General features: G+C 45.5%; 1 protein-coding gene across 3 annotated transcripts in view; it reads left to right on the top strand.

The window, feature by feature from the left end:
* kif1aa (kinesin family member 1Aa) overlaps window positions 1-23156 on the top strand; it is a 503440-nt gene that overhangs the window by 263458 nt on the left and 216826 nt on the right. For all 3 annotated transcript variants that reach the window (XM_072255712.1, XM_072255711.1, XM_072255713.1), the window contains one exon: window positions 2676-2794. In XM_072255712.1, coding sequence (XP_072111813.1) covers window positions 2676-2794 — 119 coding nt within the window. The remainder of the gene's footprint in view (window positions 1-2675; window positions 2795-23156) is intronic.

Raw genomic sequence — 23156 nt, 5'->3', positions numbered from 1 at the left:
AACCCTTTAGTTAAGATTCATAAATATAATTAATCGTATGCAGTGTGCTCTCTGCTATTTCTTGGCACTGAGTTGTAACAGGGTAGCAAATGACACAGCATCCACACAGACCGGGGTTTGGGGTGAGAGAGCCATCTCAATCTCATGTGTTTGGCAGGACCAGAGAGGGTATTCCCTACACTTACACACCCAAGGAAGCCGAGTGGGTTTCACTTGTATTCAGAAAAAGAAGATAACTGAGGAGAGGCTAGGTGCCACTCAAGAATAAAGAAGGGAATTTATAATTGGAGTTAGAGCAAGTGGTTGGGATAATAAATGAGTACTTCATATTGGGATTTATGGTGGCGAAGGATTTGGAGGATAGTGAAAGCAGAGTGGACCATGCTAATGTACTGGAGGTGGTAATGCTGTGTTCTCTGAAAAGTATTAGTCCCCAGGGCTTGATGGCATATATCCTAGAATATTGAAAGAAGCAAATGAGATCTTTGTGTCCTCAGTAGCAACAGGTAAGGTCCCAGAAGATGAGAGAATAGCAAATGTTGTTCCTTTTGAGAGGAAATAGGGATAATCCAGGTAATTATAGGCCAGTGGGCTTCACATCACTATTAGGGAAGCTATTGAAGAGTTTACTGGGGAATGGGATCCATGCACATTGGGAAAGCCATGGCCTGTTTAGTGACAGTCAGCATGGATTTGTGTGGGGGAAGGTCATGCTTTACAAACTTGCTTGAGCTTTTTGAGGAAGTGACAGGTACTTGATGAGGGTAAGGCTGTGGACATTATCTACATGAATTTTAGTACGGCGTTTTATAAGATCCATAGTTTACTGAGAGGGGCTATGCAAGTGGATGTGTTTAAAGAAGGCATGTGATGAGTCTGAAAGTAAGGAAGTCCTGTTACAGTTATATAAAACTTTAGTCAGATCACACTTGTATGAAGTTCTGCTTCCCCATTATAGAAGGAATGTGGATCTTTTCCCCGGGGTATAAATGTCAAACGACAGAGGATATGGTTTTAAAGTTAGTGGGAGAACTGTAAAGTTGATTTGAGAGGCAAGATTTTTACACAGAGAGTGGTAGGTACAAGGGTTACAAGGGTTATTCGAGGCAGTTTGGTGGAACAAAAGATTTATAGACTGACATGAATATGAAGGGAATAGAGGGAAATGGATGGTTTACAGGAGGGGGACAGTTAATATAAATTGGTATCAAGGTTGGCACAACATCATGGGCCAACTGGCCTGACCACTGCTGTTATGAGTCTAGGACACCATCAAAGTGGCAGACAGATATTTATATTGAATCCGCATTGTCCAGACTGACTTATCTCTTGGGTAGATTCCTGACAGTTTTCCCTTGCATCACCAAAATTTAGATGCTATTTTTGCACCTGGGCTAGATTACACAGTGCATGATATTATGTTAGTAGTTCACTCTGCAGAGCCTAAGAATTCCATTCATCTTCTGCACCCTTTGACAACCACCACCCCCACTGTGCAAACACCACCTTCAATCTGTGATTGAGCACCCCAGTTAGGGCTGACTGGTTTAATGCCCCTGGCTCCCTCTACCCACAACACAGAAACATAACAACATTAGCCCCTCTCAGATTTTTGCTGTCTAGTCCCCAGACTGAATGATCCACAAGCAGGCCCCAGGTTAATTAAGTTCCCTCCTCAACCCATCCACTCAGCCACAGACCCACCCACCCTTTATACTGATCCATTCCTGACCCAGACTCACACACTCACCTGCCTACTGACTGACCGATTCCACCAATCCCCCTAACTATCTTATTGCCCTCAACCTTCCCTCACCCTCCAGCAGGATTCACCATTCCCTCTCCTCTCTAGCTCCTCTGTGTCTTTTCACATTCCATACCCCCTGAAACGAACAGAGGTTTCCAAGCTCCTGTCCCCCACCCCCTGACTGTGACTGATCATGTCTGTGTCACCGTAGATCAGTTGTGACTGACTCGCATGTGATCAGCCTAAATCTCAACCTTTCCCTTCAGATTGACACCCCTTTAACACTCACCATCCAGACATCAGACTTTGCTCCATGATGTCAACCTGCTCAACTTCAACGACTCTGCATCCTTTCTGTGCTTCAGATGCCCTTGAAAGGTAGCCTTTTATCAAAGGCAAACTAGTGAACGAGACTGCGGGAGCCGGGGTTATCCCAGTATCTGGACCAAGTTGGACTGAATCCTGAAAGTTGTTTTGTCTTTCCCCTGAGAGCATATTGTGAAATAATTCAAATTCTGCTATGGTCTGAGCATACCTAAAATATGTTATTTGCAGGAGTCGATGTGTTTGTAGTCATACAGCATCGAAACAAGCCTTACAGTCCACTGTCCCATTACAACCATCAACCACCATTTACATTATCCTTGTTTATGCTCTCCACATTGACATCAGTTCCCCTAATTACTTGTCCACACACTAGGAGCAACTGGCGGTGAGCAATTAATCTATCAGCTCGCATGTCATTTGATTGTGGGAGGAAAGCAGAGCATCCAGGGTGAACCCCTGTGATCACAGGGAGGAAATGCAGACACCGCTGGAGGTCGGGATTGAACCTGGATCACTGGAACTATGAAGTGACAATTCTACTGGCTGCACCATTGAGCAAAGTGCACTCATTTCTGACGTTCTCCCTTTTTGTTTGTTGCAGACTCCCAACACCTTTGCTGTGTGCACTGAACATCGTGGGATACTGCTACAAGCATGCAATGATAAAGAAATGCAAGACTGGCTTTATGCCTTCAACCCCCTCCTTGCTGGTTCTATCAGGTAGGCTGAGTGAAGTGCAAGACTGGCTTTATGTATTCAGCACCCTCCTTGCTGGTTCAGTCAGGTGGCCCTCACTTCTACAGAGAAGTGAGTTCTATGTTGGATGGTGTTACAATTGCAATGTGGGTACCTCGGACAATAGTATAATCAGAGGTATAAGATCCTTATGTGTTACAGTTGGACGTGCAATCTATCAGATATTGTTGAGGTGAGAGACATTTTTATTTATTTAGAAATACAGTATGGAACAGACCTTTCCAGCTCAATGAGCCATGAAGCCCAGCAGTCTACCTATTTAACATTAGCTTAATCATAGAATGACCAATTAACCAACTAACTGGTACGTCTTTGGACTGTGTGAAGAAACCAGAGCACCCGTCGGAATTGACCTCTGAACTCCAGAACGCCTCAAGCTTTAATCGTGTTGCACTACCATGGCACCCTCTATTCTCAAAATTGCAGTGAAAGGCATTGAATAGCTATCCGGTGCTGCAATGAAGAGAGTAGGGAATATTTGAGAGTTTTACAGCAGTGGGTGTATGATGTATTGAAGTACACACAGTGGCTGCTTTATTAGATACCTCCAGTACCTAACAAAGTGGCCAATGAGTGTATGTTCATGGTCTTCTGGTGCTGTAGCCCGTTCATTTCAAGGTTCAACATGTTGTGCATTCGGAGATGCTGTTCTGCAGACCGCTATTATAACACATGGTTATTTGGGTTACTGCCGCAATCCTGTCAGCTTGAACCGGTCCGGCCATTTTCCGCTGACCTCTCTCATGAACAAGGCTTTTTCACCCACAGAACTGCTGCTCACTGGATGGTTCTTGTTTTTCCCACCATTCTCTGTAAATTGTAGAAACTGTTGTGCATGAAAATCTCAGGAGATCAGCAATTTCCGAGAAACTCAAACCACCCCGTCTGGCACCAACAATCATTCCACAGTGAAGGTCACTTAGATTACCTTTCTTCACCATTCCAATGTTTGGTCTGAACAACGACTGAGCCTCTTGACCATGTCTGCATGCTTTTATGCATTGAGTTGCTGCCACACAATTGGCTGATTAGATACTTGCATTAGGGAGGAGGTGTACAGGTGTAACTGATAAAGTGGCCACGAGTGTACTTCCAACAGTTATAATAATAGGTCAGTCTTATTAAATGAGCTGTGGACTATATCAGGCAGAGTTATGCTGAGAATTGTAATATCTACGTCAGAATGTTACACAGAGGGATGAGATCAATATTGGGTGGTATACTGAAAACCACGAGGTAATTTGATAATATTGTAGTAAAGATATGAGTTACATCAACCAATTATAGTGATTTATGTGGGCTTTATCAGATAGATATGGGGAAGAGTGTGGATTACTTAAATCTGCGTTGTCGTTCTGTGCTTTATCACTCAGGGTTATAGTGAGGTTTGTGTACTGTTAGGCAGTTTGACAATGAGCGTGTTTACTTAGAAGAACGCTTCTGCAAAGGTTGGGTAGTGCGCTAATGTCCAGCTGACTGGGATGTTGCATTCGAACAGGGCCAGACCTATCCTCCACACAGAGACACCTGGCGCCCACCTACGTTAGATCCACACACCACTGATATACCACAACGAAGGTGGCCATCAGGATGAGGTCAATATTGGGTGCAATTCTGCCCCCACTCTTTGGGGACTGGTGTATTAGAGCATGTCAGACTCCATCTTGGACACTCAGATAAACTGGAAGACATCCGAGGCAGAGGAACGAGGAACAGGCCACATCTGGCCTCAGTCTTACTACAGTTCACGCTGGCCTTGGATGCTAGTCAAACGGGTCACGGGTGCTGATCCATTTGCAAACTGACCATGGATCTGAGCAGAAGGTAGTAACATCGTCCATATACAAAGTTAGTTTTGACTTGTGTGCTTCCATTGCCTGGTAACATTAACCCTCTCATGCTTTCATCCTTTTTGATGGATTCAGCACAAGGATTCAATGCAACACACAAAGAAGACAATCCTGCCTGACTCCAGACCTGATGGGGGAGCTATCCAGCTTCCATCCATCGATTTGGACTACATTACAGATATCAGTGTATCGATCCGATTTCTGATTCCTCACCAAAACACATTTTGGAGAGCACATCCATCACATGTGATATCCTGTTGAAGGCCTTTTCCTGGTCCAAGATGGCAAGGCTGAAATCTCACCCTCTGTCCAGCATATACGTGATGGAATCGAAGGGCTGGAACGACCTGCTCTATGCTTTATCATAAATAAATAAATAAAATTCTCAGGGCAGTAAGGCTGCCAGAGATTTTCCTGCCAAATACATCACAGGTTTGGATGGGTGGAACACCTGTCCCATTGCCCAACTTGACTCTAGCAATGGCCTGGAACAAAATTTTAAAATCCATTATAATCTTACAATGGGTCTTCATTCCAACACTTCTTCCCCATTGTGATATTTGGTCTGAACAACAACCGAACCTCTTGACCATGTCTGTATGCTTTTATGCATTGAGTTGCTGCCACATGATTGGCTGATTAGATATTTGTATTAATGAGCAGGTGTACCTAATAAAGTGGCCACTGAGTGTTTATCTAATGAAGGGTCCTTGGCCTGAAAGGTTGACTCTGCTTCAGTCCCCAAGGATGCCATTCAACTTCCTGAGCATTTCATCTGTTCTCTGTCATTCCTTTGGGCTTCCATCATCTGCAGTTTTTTTTATTCCAAATGAGATGTTGAATATTCTGGGCTGCATGAGGAAGTTATAGTGAGGGCTGATGGAATGTTACCATTGTGAAACTTGAACTCTATCCAGTGTGGAGCATTTCCAACACTTCAGTTACATCAAGTAGTTTTCCAGTGAACAATATTGTCTATGACACAGAGAAGAGTAATGGTTATTTGGGAGGAGTATTTTGAGGGGAGTAGGCAACATACGACACTGTTAGAGTGAAGAATATGAGCTATATCAGGATGATTTCGTAGTGAGGAATGTGGCAATATCAGGCAGTCATGCAGTGAGGGCTGTGGGCTTTCTCAGGCAGTACTACAGTAAAGAGTGAGCTATTTCAGGCAATATTACAGTGAGGGACGTGGATATCAGAAACTGTTACAGTAAGGGATGTGAGCTATATCAGATACTGTTACAGTGAGGAACGTGGATATCAGACACTGTTACAGTAAGGGATGTGGATATCAGACACTGTTACAGTGAGGGAAGTGAGCTATATCAGATACTGTTACAGTGAGGGACATTGACATCAGACACTGTTACAGTGAGGGACGTGGATATCAGACACTGTTACAGTGAGGGACGTGGATATCAGACACTGTTACAGTGAGGGATGTGAGCTATATCAGACACTGTTACAGTGAGGGATGTGAGCTATATCAGACACTGTTACAGTGAGGGATGTGGATATCAGACACTGTTACAGTGAGGGAGGTGGGTGTCAGACACTGTTACAGTGAGATATGTGAGCTATATCAGACACTATTACACTGAGGGACGTGGATATCAGACACTGTTACAGTGAGGGATGTGAGCTATATCAGACACTGTTACAGTGAGGGACGTGGGTATCAAACACTGTTACAGTGAGGGACGTGGATATCAGACACTGTTACAGTGAGGGATGTGAGCTATATCAGACACTGTTACAGTGAGGGATGTGGGTATCAAACACTGTTACAGTGAGGGACATGGGTATCAAACACTGTTACAGTGAGGGACGTGGATATCAGACACTTTTACAGTGAGGGACGTGGGTATCAGACACTGTTACAGTGAGGAACGTGGATATCAGATACTGTTACAGTGAGGGATGTAAGCTATATCAGACACTGTTACAGTGAGGGACGTGGATATCAGATACTTACAGTGAGGGAGGTGGATATCAGACACTGTTACAGTGAGGGAGGTGTGTATCAGACACTGTTACAGTGAGGGGGGTGGGTATCAGACACATTTACAGTGAGCGACGTGGATATCAGACTGCTACAGTGAGGGGAGTGGATATCAGACACTTACAGTGAGGGATGTGGATATCAGACACTGTTACAGTGAGGGACGTGGATATCAGACACTGTTACAGTGAGGGATGTGGATATCAGACTCTGTTACAGTGAGGGATGTGAGCTATATCAGACACTGTTACAGTGAGGGATGTGAGCTATACCAGACACTGTTACAGTGAGGGATTTGGATATCAGACACTGTTACAGTGAGGGACGTGGATATCAGACACTGCTACAGTGAGGGGAGTGGATATCAGACACTTACAGTGAGGGATGTGGATATCAGACACTGTTACAGTGAGGGACGTGGATATCAGACACTGTTACAGTGAGGGATGTGGATATCAGACTCTGTTACAGTGAGGGATGTGAGCTATATCAGACACTGTTACAGTGAGGGATGTGAGCTATACCAGACACTGTTACAGTGAGGGATGTGGATATCAGACACTGTTACAGTGAGGGATGTGAGCTATATCAGACACTGTTACAGTAAGGGATGTGGATATCAGACACTGTTACAGTGAGGGATGTGAGCTATATCAGACATTATTACACTGAGGGATGTGGATATCAGACACTGTTACAGTGAGGGACGTGGGTATCAGACACTGTTACAGTGAGGGACGTGGATATCAGACACTGTTACAGTGAGGGATGTGGATATCAGACACTGTTACAGTGAGGGATGTGGATATCAGACACTGTTACAGTGAGGGATGTGGATATCAGACTCTGTTACAGTGAGAGATGTGAGCTATCTCAGACACTATTACACTGAGGGACGTGGGTATCAGACACTGTTACAGTGAGGGACGTGGATATCAGACACTGTTACAGTGAGGGATGTGGATATCAGTCTGTGACAGTGAGGGATGTGAGCTATATCAGACACTGTTACAGTGAGGGATGTGAGCTATACCAGACACTGTTACAGTGAGGGATGTGGATATCAGACACTATTACAGTGAGGGATGTGAGCTATATCAGACACTGTTACAGCGAGGGACGTGGGTATCAGACACTGTTACAGTGAGGGACGTGGGTATCAGACACTGTTACAGTGAGGGATGTGGATATCAGACACTGTTACAGTGAGGGATGTGGATATCAGACACTGTTACAGTGAGGGACGTGGATATCAGACACTGTTACAGTGAGGGATGTAAGCAATATCAGACATTGTTACAGTGAGGGACGTGGATATCAGACACTGTTACAGTGAGGGACGTGGATATCAGACACTGTTACAGTGAGGGATGTGGGTATCAGACACTGTTACAGTGAGGGATGTGATCTATATCAGACACTGTTACAGTGAGGGTTGTGGATATCAGACACTGTTACAGTGAGGGACGTGGATATGAGACACTGTTACAGTGAGGGACGTGGATATCAGACACTGTTACAGTGAGGGATGTGGATATCAGACTCTGTTACAGTGAGGGATGTGAGCTATATCAGACACTGTTACAGTGAGGGATGTGAGCTATACCAGACACTGTTACAGTGAGGGATGTGGATATCAGACACTGTTACAGTGAGGGATGTGAGCTATATCAGACACTGTTACAGTAAGGGATGTGGATATCAGACACTGTTACAGTGAGGGATGTGAGCTATATCAGACATTATTACACTGAGGGATGTGGATATCAGACACTGTTACAGTGAGGGACGTGGGTATCAGACACTGTTACAGTGAGGGACGTGGATATCAGACACTGTTACAGTGAGGGATGTGGATATCAGACACTGTTACAGTGAGGGATGTGGATATCAGACACTATTACACTGAGGAACGTGGGTATCAGACACTGTTACAGTGAGGGACGTGGATATCAGACACTGTTACAGTGAGGGATGTGGATATCAGTCTGTGACAGTGAGGGATGTGAGCTATATCAGACACTGTTACAGTGAGGGATGTGAGCTATACCAGACACTGTTACAGTGAGGGATGTGGATATCAGACACTATTACAGTGAGGGATGTGAGCTATATCAGACACTGTTACAGTGAGGGATGTGGATATCAGACACTGTTACAGTGAGGGACGTGGATATCAGACACTGTTACAGTGAGGGACGTGGATATCAGACACTGTTACAGTGAGGGATGTGGATATCAGACACTGTTACAGTGAGGGATGTGGATATCAGACTCTGTTACAGTGAGAGATGTGAGCTATATCAGACACTGTTACAGCGAGGGACGTGGGTATCAGACACTGTTACAGTGAGGGACGTGGGTATCAGACACTGTTACAGTGAGGGATGTGGATATCAGACACTGGTACAGTGAGGGATGTGGATATCAGACACTGTTACAGTGAGGGACGTGGATATCAGACACTGTTACAGTGAGGGATGTAAGCAATATCAGACATTGTTACAGTGAGGGACGTGGATATCCGACACTGTTACAGTGAGGGACGTGGATATCAGACACTGTTACAGTGAGGGATGTGGGTATCAGACACTGTTACAGTGAGGGACGTGGATATCAGACACTGTTACAGTATGGGACGTGGATATCAGACACTGTTACAGTGAGGGATGTGAGCTATATCAGACAATGTTACAATGAGGGATGTGAGCTATATCAGACACTGTTACAGTGAGGGATGTGAGCTATATCAGACAATGTTACAATGAGGGATGTGAGCTATATCAGACACTGTTACAGTGAGGGATGTGAGCTATATCAGACACTGTTACAGTGAGGGATGTGGATCTCAGACACTGTTACAGTGAGGGATGTGAGCTATATCAGACACTGTTACAGTGAGGGATGTGGATATCAGACACTGTTACAGTGAGGGACGTGGATATCAGACACTGTTACAGTGAGGGACGTGGATATCAGACACTGTTACAGTGAGGGACGTGGATATCAGACACTGTTACGATGAGGGACATGGATATCAGACACTGTTACGGTGAAGGATGTGAGCTATATCAGACACTGTTACAGTGAGGGATGTGATCTATATCAGACACTGTTACAGTGAGGGACGTGGATATCAGACACTGTTACAGTGAGGACTGTGAGCTATATCAGACACTGTTACAGTCAGGGATGTGGATATCAGACACTTACAGTGAGGGATGTGGATATCAGACACTGTTACAGTGAGGGACGTGGGTATCAGACACTGTTACAGTGAGGGATGTGATCTATATCAGACACTGTTACAGTGAGGGACGTGGATATCAGACACTGTTACAGTGAGGACTGTGAGCTATATCAGACACTGTTACAGTGAGGGATGTGGATATCAGACACTTACAGTGAGGGATGTGGATATCAGACACTGTTACAGTGAGGGACGTGGGTATCAGACACTGTTACAGTGAGGGATGTGGATATCAGACTCAGTTACAGTGAGAGATGTGAGCTATATCAGACACTATTACACTGAGGGACGTGGGTATCAGACACTGTTACAGTGAGGGACGTGGGTATCAGACACTGTTACAGTGAGGGACGTGGATATCAGACACTGTTACAGTGAGGGATGAGGATATCAGACACTGTTGCAGTGGGGGACGTGGATATCAGACACTCTTACAGTGAGGGATGTGGATATCAGACACTGTTACAGTGAGGGATGTGGATATCAGACTCTGTTACAGTGAGAGATGTGAGCTATACCAGACACTATTACACTGAGGGACGTGGGTATCAGACACTGTCACAGTGAGGGACGTGGGTATCAGACACTGTTACTGTGAGGGACGTGGATATCAGACTGTTACAGTGAGGGAGGTGGGTATCAGACACTGTTACAGTGAGGGACGTGGATATCAGACACTGTTACAGTGAGGGATGTGAGCTATACCAGACACTGTTACAGTGAGGGATGTGGATATCAGACACTGTAACAGTGAGGGATGTGAGCTATATCAGACAGTGTTACAGTGAGGGATGTGGATATCAGACACTGTTACAGTGAGGCATGTGGATATCAGACACTATTACACTGAGGGATGTGGATATCAGACACTGTTACAGTGAGGGTCGTGGGTATCAGACACTGTTACATTGAGGGATGTGAGCTATATCAGACACTGTTACAGTGAGGGATGTGGATATCAGACACTGTTACAGTGAGGGATGTGGATATCAGACACTGTTAAAGTGAGAGATGGGCGCTATATCAGACACGTACACTGAGGGACGTGGACATCAGACACTGTTACAGTGAGGGACGTGGATATCAGACACTGTTACAGTGAGGGATGTGGGTATGAGACACTGTTACAGTGAGGGACGTGGGTATCAGACACTGTTACAGTGAGGGATGTGGATATCAGACACTGTTACATTGAGGGGTGTGGATATCAGACACTGTTACAGTGAGGGATGTGAGCTATATCAGACACTGTTACAGTGAGGGATGTGAGCTATATCAGACACTGTTACAGTGAGGGATGTGGATATCAGACACTATTACAGCGAGGGATGTGAGCTATATCAGACACTGTTACAGTGAGGGATGTGAGCTATACCAGACACTGTTACAGTGAGGGATGTGGATATCAGACACTGTTACAGTGAGGGATGTGAGCTATATCAGACACTGTTACAGTAAGGGATGTGGATATCAGACACTGTTACAGTGAGGGATGTGAGCTATATCAGACATTATTACACTGAGGGATGTGGATATCAGACACTGTTACAGTGAGGGACGTGGGTATCAGACACTGTTACAGTGAGGGACGTGGATATCAGACACTGTTACAGTGAGGGATGTGGATATCAGACACTGTTACAGTGAGGGATGTGGATATCAGACACTGTTACAGTGAGGGATGTGGATATCAGACTCTGTTACAGTGAGAGATGTGAGCTATCTCAGACACTATTACACTGAGGGACGTGGGTATCAGACACTGTTACAGTGAGGGACGTGGATATCAGACACTGTTACAGTGAGGGATGTGGATATCAGTCTGTGACAGTGAGGGATGTGAGCTATATCAGACACTGTTACAGTGAGGGATGTGAGCTATACCAGACACTGTTACAGTGAGGGATGTGGATATCAGACACTATTACAGTGAGGGATGTGAGCTATATCAGACACTGTTACAGCGAGGGACGTGGGTATCAGACACTGTTACAGTGAGGGACGTGGGTATCAGACACTGTTACAGTGAGGGATGTGGATATCAGACACTGTTACAGTGAGGGATGTGGATATCAGACACTGTTACAGTGAGGGACGTGGATATCAGACACTGTTACAGTGAGGGATGTAAGCAATATCAGACATTGTTACAGTGAGGGACGTGGATATCAGACACTGTTACAGTGAGGGACGTGGATATCAGACACTGTTACAGTGAGGGATGTGGGTATCAGACACTGTTACAGTGAGGGATGTGATCTATATCAGACACTGTTACAGTGAGGGTTGTGGATATCAGACACTGTTACAGTGAGGGACGTGGATATGAGACACTGTTACAGTGAGGGACGTGGATATCAGACACTGTTACAGTGAGGGATGTGGATATCAGACTCTGTTACAGTGAGGGATGTGAGCTATATCAGACACTGTTACAGTGAGGGATGTGAGCTATACCAGACACTGTTACAGTGAGGGATGTGGATATCAGACACTGTTACAGTGAGGGATGTGAGCTATATCAGACACTGTTACAGTAAGGGATGTGGATATCAGACACTGTTACAGTGAGGGATGTGAGCTATATCAGACATTATTACACTGAGGGATGTGGATATCAGACACTGTTACAGTGAGGGACGTGGGTATCAGACACTGTTACAGTGAGGGACGTGGATATCAGACACTGTTACAGTGAGGGATGTGGATATCAGGCACTGTTACAGTGAGGGATGTGGATATCAGACACTATTACACTGAGGAACGTGGGTATCAGACACTGTTACAGTGAGGGACGTGGATATCAGACACTGTTACAGTGAGGGATGTGGATATCAGTCTGTGACAGTGAGGGATGTGAGCTATATCAGACACTGTTACAGTGAGGGATGTGAGCTATACCAGACACTGTTACAGTGAGGGATGTGGATATCAGACACTATTACAGTGAGGGATGTGAGCTATATCAGACACTGTTACAGTGAGGGATGTGGATATCAGACACTGTTACAGTGAGGGACGTGGATATCAGACACTGTTACAGTGAGGGACGTGGATATCAGACACTGTTACAGTGAGGGATGTGGATATCAGACACTGTTACAGTGAGGGATGTGGATATCAGACTCTGTTACAGTGAGAGATGTGAGCTATATCAGACACTGTTACAGCGAGGGACGTGGGTATCAGACACTGTTACAGTGAGGGACGTGGATATCAGACACTGTTACAGTGAGGGATGTAAGCAATATCAGACATTGTTACAGTGAGGGACGTGGATATCCGACACTGTTACAGTGAGGGACGTGGATATCAGACACTGTTACAGTGAGGGATGTGGGTATCAGACACTGTTACAGTGAGGGACGTGGATATCAGACACTGTTACAGTATGGGACGTGGATATCAGACACTGTTACAGTGAGGGATGTGAGCTATATCAGACAATGTTACAATGAGGGATGTGAGCTATATCAGACACTGTTACAGTGAGGGATGTGAGCTATATCAGACAATGTTACAATGAGGGATGTGAGCTATATCAGACACTGTTACAGTGAGGGATGTGAGCTATATCAGACACTGTTACAGTGAGGGATGTGGATCTCAGACACTGTTACAGTGAGGGATGTGAGCTATATCAGACACTGTTACAGTGAGGGATGTGGATATCAGACACTGTTACAGTGAGGGACGTGGATATCAGACACTGTTACAGTGAGGGACGTGGATATCAGACACTGTTACAGTGAGGGACGTGGATATCAGACACTGTTACGATGAGGGACATGGATATCAGACACTGTTACGGTGAAGGATGTGAGCTATATCAGACACTGTTACAGTGAGGGATGTGATCTATATCAGACACTGTTACAGTGAGGGACGTGGATATCAGACACTGTTACAGTGAGGACTGTGAGCTATATCAGACACTGTTACAGTCAGGGATGTGGATATCAGACACTTACAGTGAGGGATGTGGATATCAGACACTGTTACAGTGAGGGACGTGGGTATCAGACACTGTTACAGTGAGGGATGTGATCTATATCAGACACTGTTACAGTGAGGGACGTGGATATCAGACACTGTTACAGTGAGGACTGTGAGCTATATCAGACACTGTTACAGTGAGGGATGTGGATATCAGACACTTACAGTGAGGGATGTGGATATCAGACACTGTTACAGTGAGGGACGTGGGTATCAGACACTGTTACAGTGAGGGATGTGGATATTAGACTCAGTTACAGTGAGAGATGTGAGCTATATCAGACACTATTACACTGAGGGACGTGGGTATCAGACACTGTTACAGTGAGGGACGTGGGTATCAGACACTGTTACAGTGAGGGACGTGGATATCAGACACTGTTACAGTGAGGGATGAGGATATCAGACACTGTTGCAGTGGGGGACGTGGATATCAGACACTCTTACAGTGAGGGATGTGGATATCAGACACTGTTACAGTGAGGGATGTGGATATCAGACTCTGTTACAGTGAGAGATGTGAGCTATACCAGACACTATTACACTGAGGGACGTGGATATCAGACACTGTCACAGTGAGGGACGTGGGTATCAGACACTGTTACTGTGAGGGACGTGGATATCAGACTGTTACAGTGAGGGAGGTGGGTATCAGACACTGTTACAGTGAGGGACGTGGATATCAGACACTGTTACAGTGAGGGATGTGAGCTATACCAGACACTGTTACAGTGAGGGATGTGGATATCAGACACTGTAACAGTGAGGGATGTGAGCTATATCAGACAGTGTTACAGTGAGGGATGTGGATATCAGACACTGTTACAGTGAGGCATGTGGATATCAGACACTATTACACTGAGGGATGTGGATATCAGACACTGTTACAGTGAGGGATGTGAGCTATATCAGACACTGTTACAGTGAGGGATGTGGATATCAGACACTGTTACAGTGAGGGATGTGGATATCAGACACTGTTAAAGTGAGAGATGGGCGCTATATCAGACACGTACACTGAGGGACGTGGACATCAGACACTGTTACAGTGAGGGACGTGGATATCAGACACTGTTACAGTGAGGGATGTGGGTATGAGACACTGTTACAGTGAGGGACGTGGGTATCAGACACTGTTACAGTGAGGGATGTGGATATCAGACACTGTTACATTGAGGGGTGTGGATATCAGACACTGTTACAGTGAGGGATGTGAGCTATATCAGACACTGTTACAGTGAGGGATGTGAGCTATATCAGACACTGTTACAGTGAGGGATGTGGATATCAGACACTGTTACAGCGAGGGATGTGAGCTATATCAGACACTGTTACAGCGAGGGACGTGGATATCAGACACTTTTACAGTGAGGGATGTGGATATCAGACACTGTTACAGTGAGGGATGTGGGCATCAGATACTGTTACAGTGAGGGATGTGGATATCAGACACTGTTACAGTGAGGGATATGGATATCAGACACTGTTACAGTGAGGGACGTGAATATCAGACACTGTTACAGTGAGGGATGTGGATATCAGACACTCTTACAATGAGAGACGTGGATATCAGACACTCTTACAGTGAGGGACGTGGATATCAGACACTCTTACAGTGAGGGACGTGGATATCAGACACTGTTACAGTGAGGGATGTGGATATCAGACACTGTTACAGTGAGGGACGTGGATATCAGACACTGTTACAGTGAGGTACATGGATATCAGACACTGTTACAGTGAGGGACGTGGATATCAGACACTGTTACAGTGAGGGATGTAAGCTATATCAGACACTGTTACAGTGAGGGACGTGGATATCTGACACTGTTACAGTGAGGGATGTGGATCTCAGACACTGTTACAGTGAGGGATGTGAGCTATATCAGACACTGTTACAGTGAGGGATGTGGATATCAGACACTGTTACAGTGAGGGATGTGGATATCAGACACTGTTACAGTGAGGGACGTGGATATCAGACACTGTTACAGTGAGGGACGTGGATATCAGACACTGTTACAGTGAGGGATGTGAGCTATATCAGACACTGTTACAATGAGGGATGTGACCTATATCAGACACTGTTACAGTGAGGGATGTGGATATCAGACACTGTTACAGTGAGCAACGTGGATATCAGACACTGTTAAGGTGAGGGACATGGATATCAGACACTGTTACGGTGAAGGATGTGAGCTATATCAGACACTGTTACAGTGAGGGATGTGATCTATATCAGACACTGTTACAGTGAAGGACGTGGATATCAGACACTGTTACAGTGAAGACTGTGAGCTATATCAGACACTGTTACAGTGAGGGATGTGGATATCAGACACTTACAGTGAGGGATGTGGATATCAGACACTGTTACAGTAAGGGACGTGGGTATCAGACACTGTTACAGTGAGGGATGTGAGCTATATCAGACACTATTGCACTGAGGGACGTGGGTATCAGACACTGTTACAGTGAGGGACGTGGGTATCAGACACTGTTACAGTGAGGGACGTGGATATCGGACACTGTGACAGTGAGGGATGAGGATATCAGACACTGTTACAGTGAGGGACGTGGATATCAGACACTGTTACAGTGAGGGATGTGAGCTATACCAGACACTGTTACAGTGAGGGATGTGGATATCAGACACTGTAACAGTGAAGGATGTGAGCTATATCAGACAGTGTTACAGTGAGGGATGTGGATATCAGACACTGTTACAGTGAGGGACGTGGATATCAGACACTGTTACAGTGAGGACTGCGAGCTATATCAGACACTGTTACAGTGAGGGATGTGGATATCAGACACTTACAGTGAGGGATGTGGATATCAGACACTGTTACAGTGAGGGACGTGGGTATCAGACACTGTTACAGTGAGGGATGTGGATATCAGACTGTTACAGTGAGAGATGTGAGCTATATCAGACACTATTACACTGAGGGACGTGGGTATCAGACACTGTTACAGTGAGGGACGTGGGTATCAGACACTGTTACAGTGAGGGACGTGGATATCAGACACTGTTACAGTGAGGGATGAGGATATCAGACCCTGTTGCAGTGGGGGACGTGGATATCAGACACTCTTACATTGAGGGATGTGGATATCAGACACTGTTACAGTGAGGGATGTGGATATCAGACTCTGTTACAGTGAGAGATGTGAGCTATACCAGACACTATTACACTGAGGGACGTGGGTATCAGACAGTGTCACAGTGAGGGACGTGGGTATCAGACACTGTTACTGTGAGGGACGTGGATATCAGACTGTTTCAGTGAGGGAGGTGGGTATCAGACACTGTTACAGTGAGGGACGTGGATATCAGACACTGTTACAGTGAGGGATGTGAGCTATACCAGACACTGTTACAGTGAGGGATGTGGATATCAGACACTGTAACAGTGAGGGATGTGAGCTATATCAGACAGTGTTACAGTGAGGGATGTGGATATCACACACTGTTACAGTGAGGGATGTGGATATCAGACACTATTACACTGAGGGATGTGGATATCAGACACTGTTACAGTGAGGGTCATGGGTATCAGACACTGTTACAGTGAGGGATGTGAGCTATATCAGACACTGTTACAGTGAGGGATGTGGATATCAGACACTGTTACAGTGAGGGATGTGGATATCAGACACTGTTACAGTGAGAGATGGGCGCTATATCAGACACGTACACTGAGGGACGTGGACATCAGACACTGTTACAGTGAGGGACGTGGATATCAGACACTGTTACAGTGAGGGATGTGTGTTTCAGACACTGTTACAGTGAGGGACGTGGATATCAGACACTGTTACATTGAGGGGTGTGGATATCAGAGACTGTTACAGTGAGGGCTGTGAGCTATATCAGACACTGTTACAGTGAGGGATGTGAGCTATATCAGACACTGTTACAGTGAGGGATGTGGATATCAGACACTGTTACAGCGAGGGATGTGAGCTATATCAGACACTGTTACAGCGAGGGACGTGGATATCAGACACTGTTACAGTGAGGGATGTGGATATCAGACACTGTTACAGTGAGGGATGTGGGCATCAGATACTGTTACAGTGAGGGATGTGGATATCAGACACTGTTACAGTGAGGGATATGGATATCAGACACTGTTACAGTGAGGGACGTGAATATCAGACACTGTTACAGTGAGGGATGTGGATATCAGACACTCTTACAATGAGAGACGTGGATATCAGACACTCTTACAGTGAGGGACGTGGATATCAGACATTCTTACAGTGAGGGACGTGGATATCAGACACTGTTACAGTGAGGGATGTGGATATCAGACACTGTTACAGTGAGGGACGTGGATATCAGACACTGTTACAGTGAGGGACGTGGAGATCAGACACTGTTACAGTGAGGGACGTGGATATCAGACACTGTTACAGTGAGGGATGTAAGCTATATCAGACACTGTTACAGTGAGGGACGTGGATATCTGACACTGTTACAGTGAGGGATGTGGATCTCAGACACTGTTACAGTGAGGGATGTGAGCTATATCAGACACTGTTACAGTGAGGGATGTGGATATCAGACACTGTTACAGTGAGGGATGTGGATATCAGACACTGTTACAGTGAGGGACGTGGATATCAGACACTGTTACAGTGAGGGACGTGGATATCAGACACTGTTACCGTGAGGGATGTGAGCTATATCAGACACTGTTACAATGAGGGATGTGACCTATATCAGACACTCTTACAGTGAGGGATGTGGATATCAGACACTGTTACAGTGAGCGACGTGGATATCAGACACTGTTAAGGTGAGGGACATGGATATCAGACACTGTTACGGTGAAGGATGTGAGCTATATCAGACACTGTTACAGTGAGGGATGTGATCTATATCAGACACTGTTACAGTGAAGGACGTGGATATCAGACACTGTTACAGTGAAGACAGTGAGCTATATCAGACACTGTTACAGTGAGGGATGTGGATATCAGACACTTACAGTGAGGGATGTGGATATCAGACACTGTTACAGTGAGGGACGTGGGTATCAGACACTGTTACAGTGAGGGATGTGGATATCAGACTCTGTTACAGTGAGAGATGTGAGCTATATCAGACACTATTGCACTGAGGGACGTGGGTATCAGACACTGTTACAGTGAGGGACGTGGGTATCAGACACTGTTACAGTGAGGGACGTGGATATCGGACACTGTTACAGTGAGGGATGAGGATATCAGACACTGTTACAGTGAGGGACGTGGATATCAGACACTCTTACAGTGAGGGATGTGGATATCAGACACTGTTACAGTGAGGGATGTGGATATCACACTCTGTTACAGTGAGAGATGTGAGCTATACCAGACACTATTACGCTGAGGGACGTCGGTATCAGACACTGTTACTGTGAGGGACGTGGATATCAGACTGTTACAGTGAGGGAGGTGGGTATCAGACACTGTTACAGTGAGGGACGTGGATATCAGACACTGTTACAGTGAGGGATGTGAGCTATACCAGACACTGTTACAGTGAGGGATGTGGATATCAGACACTGTAACAGTGAGGGATGTGAGCTATATCAGACAGTGTTACAGTGAGGGATGTGGATATCAGACATTGTTACACTGAGGGATGTGGATATCAGACACTATTACACTGAGGGATGTGGATATCAGACACTGTTACAGTGAGGGTCGTGGGTATCAGACACTGTTACAGTGAGGGATGTGAGCTATATCAGACACTGTTACAGTGAGGGATGTGGATATCAGACTCTGTTACGGTGAGGGACGTGGATATCAGACACTGTTACGGTGAAGGATGTGAGCTATATCAGACACTGTTACAGTGAGGGATGTGATCTATATCAGACAATGTTACAGTGAGGGACGTGGATATCAGACACTGTTACAGTGAGGACTGTGAGCTATATCAGACACTGTTACAGTGAGGGATGTGGATATCAGACACTTACAGTAAGGGATGTGGATATCAGACACTGTTACAGTGAGGGACGTGGGTATCTGACACTGTTACAGTGAGGGACGTAGGTATCAGACACTGTTACAGTGAGGGACGTGGATATCAGACACTGTTACAGTGAGGGATGTGGATATCAGACACTGTTACAGTGAGGGACGTGGATATCAGACACTCTTACAGTGAGGGATGTGGATATCAGACACTGTTACAGTGAGGGATGTGGATAACAGACTCTGTTACAGTGAGAGATGTGAGCTATATCAGACACTATTACACTGAGGGACGTGGCTATCAGACACTGTTACAGTGAGGGATGTGAGCTATACCAGACACTGTTACAGTGAGGGATGTGGATATCAGATACTGTTACAGTGAGGGATGTGAGCTATATCAGACACTGTTACACTGAGGGATGTGGATATCAGAGACTGTTACAGTGAGGGATGTGGATATCAGACACTATTACACTGAGGGATGTGGATATCAGACACTGTTACAGTGAGGGTCGTGGGTATCAGACACTGTTACAATGAGGGATGTGAGCTATATCAGACACTGTTACAGTGAGGGATGTGGATATGAGACACTGTTACAGTGAGAGATGTGAGCTATATCAGACACTATTACACTGAGGGACGTGGATATCAGACACTGTTACAGTGAGGGACGTAGATATCAGACACTGTTACAGTGAGGGATGTGGGTATCAGACACTGTTACAGTGAGGGACGTGGGTATCAGACACTGTTACAGTGAGGGATGTGGATATCAGACACTGTTACAGTGAGTGGTGCAGATATCAGACACTGTTACAGTGAGGGATGTGAGCTATATCAGACACTATTACAGTGAGGGATGTGAGCTATATCAGACACTGTTACAGTAAGGGATGTGGATATCAGACACTGTTACAGCGAGGGATGTGAGCTATATCAGACACTGTTACAGCGAGGGACGTGGATATCAGACACTGTTACAGTGAGGGATGTGGATATCAGACACTGTTACAGTGAGGGATGTGGGCATCAGATACTGTTACAGTGAGGGATGTGGATATCAGACACTTAGAGTGAGGGATGTGAGCTATATCAGACACTGTTACAGTGAGGGACGTGAATATCAGATACTGTTACAGTGAGGGATGTGGATATCAGACACTCTTACAATGAGGGATGTGGATATCAGACACTCTTACAGTGAGGGACGTGGATATCAGACACTCTTACAGTGAGGGACGTGGATATCAGACACTGTTACAGTGAGGGATGTGGATATCAGACACTGTTACAGTGAGGGACGTGGATATCAGACACTGTTACAGTGAGGGATGTGGATATCAGACACTGTTACAGTGAGGGATGTAAGCTATATCAGACACTGTTACAGTGAGGGACGTGGATATCAGACACTGTTACAGTGAGGGACGTGGATATCAGACACTGTTACAGTGAGGGATGTGGGTATCAGACACTGTTACAGTGAAGGATGTGATCTATATCAGACACTGTTACAGTGAGGGTTGTGGATATCAGACACTGTTACAGTGAGGGACGTGGATATCAGACACTGTTACAGTGAGGGACGTGGATATCAGACACTGTTACAGTGAGGGATGTGAGCTATATCAGACACTGTTACAATGAGGGATGTGAGCTATATCAGACATTGTTACAGTGAGGGATGTGAGCTATATCAGACACTGTTACAGTGAGGGATGTGGATCTCAGACACTGTTACAGTGAGGGATGTGAGCTATATCAGACACTGTTACAGTGAGGGACGTGGATATCAGACACTGTTACAGTGAGGGACGTGGATATCAGACACTGTTACGGTGAGGGACGTGGATATCAGACACTGTTACGGTGAAGGATGTGAGCTATATCAGACACTGTTACAGTGAGGGATGTGATCTATATCAGACACTGTTACAGTGAGGGACGTGGATATCAGACACTGTTACAGTGAGGGACGTGGGTATCAGACACTGTTACAGTGAGGACTGTGAGCTATATCAGACACTGTTACAGTGAGGGATGTGGATATCAGACACTGTTCCAGTGAGGGACGTGGGTATCAGACACTGTTACAGTGAGGGACGTGGGTATCAGACACTGTTACAGTGAGGGACGTGGATATCAGACACTGTTACAGTGAGGGATGCGGATATCAGACACTGTTACAGTGAGGGACGTGGATATCAGACACTCTTACAGTGAGGGATGTGGATATCAGACACTGTTACAGTGAGGGATGTGAGCTATACCAGACACTGTTACAGTGAGAGATGTGGATATCAGACACTGTTACAGTGAGCGATGTGAGCTATATCAGACACTGTTACAGTGAGGGATGTGAGCTATATCAGACACTATTACACTGAGGGACGTGGATATCAGACACTGTTACAGTGAGGGACGAGGGTATCAGACACTGTTACAGTGAGGGATGTGAGCTATATCAGACACTGTTACAGTGAGGGACGTGGATATCAGACACTGTTACGGTGAAGGATGTGAGCTATATCAGACAATGTTACAGTGAGGGATGTGATCTATATCAGATACTGTTACAGTGAGGGACGTTGGTATCAGACACTGTTACAGTGTGGGATGTGGATATCAGACACTTACAGTGAGGGATGTGGATATCAGACACTGTTACAGTGAGGGACGTGAGTATCAGACACTGTTACAGTGAGGGACGTGTGTATCAGACACTGTTACAACGAGGGACGTGGGTATCAGACACTTACAGTGAGGGACGTGGATATCAGACACTGTTACAGTGAGGGACGTGGATATCAGACACTGTTACAGTGAGGACTGTGAGCTATATCAGACACTGTTACAGTGTGGGATGTGGATATCAGATACTTACAGTGAGGGATGTGGATATCAGACACTGTTACAGTGAGGGACGTGAGTATCAGACACTGTTACAGTGAGGGACGTGTGTATCAAACACTGTTACAACGAGGGACGTGGGTATCAGACACTTACAGTGAGGGACGTGGATATCAGACACTCTTACAGTGAGGGACGTGGATATCAGACACTGTTATAGTGAGGGATGTGGATATCAGACATGGTTACAGTGAGGGACGTGGATATCAGACACTGTTACAGTGAGGGATGTGAGCTATATCAGACACTGTTACAGTGAGGGACGGGGATATCAGACACTGTTACAGTGAGGGACGTGGATATCAGACACTTACAGTGAGGACTGTG

Source organism: Mobula birostris, chromosome 4, assembly GCF_030028105.1.
Source record: "Mobula birostris isolate sMobBir1 chromosome 4, sMobBir1.hap1, whole genome shotgun sequence".
In the NCBI taxonomy this organism is placed as follows: domain Eukaryota; kingdom Metazoa; phylum Chordata; class Chondrichthyes; order Myliobatiformes; family Myliobatidae; genus Mobula; species Mobula birostris.
The sequence above is the reverse complement of the archived record's forward strand: the minus strand, read 5'-3'. Positions and strand labels throughout refer to the sequence as shown.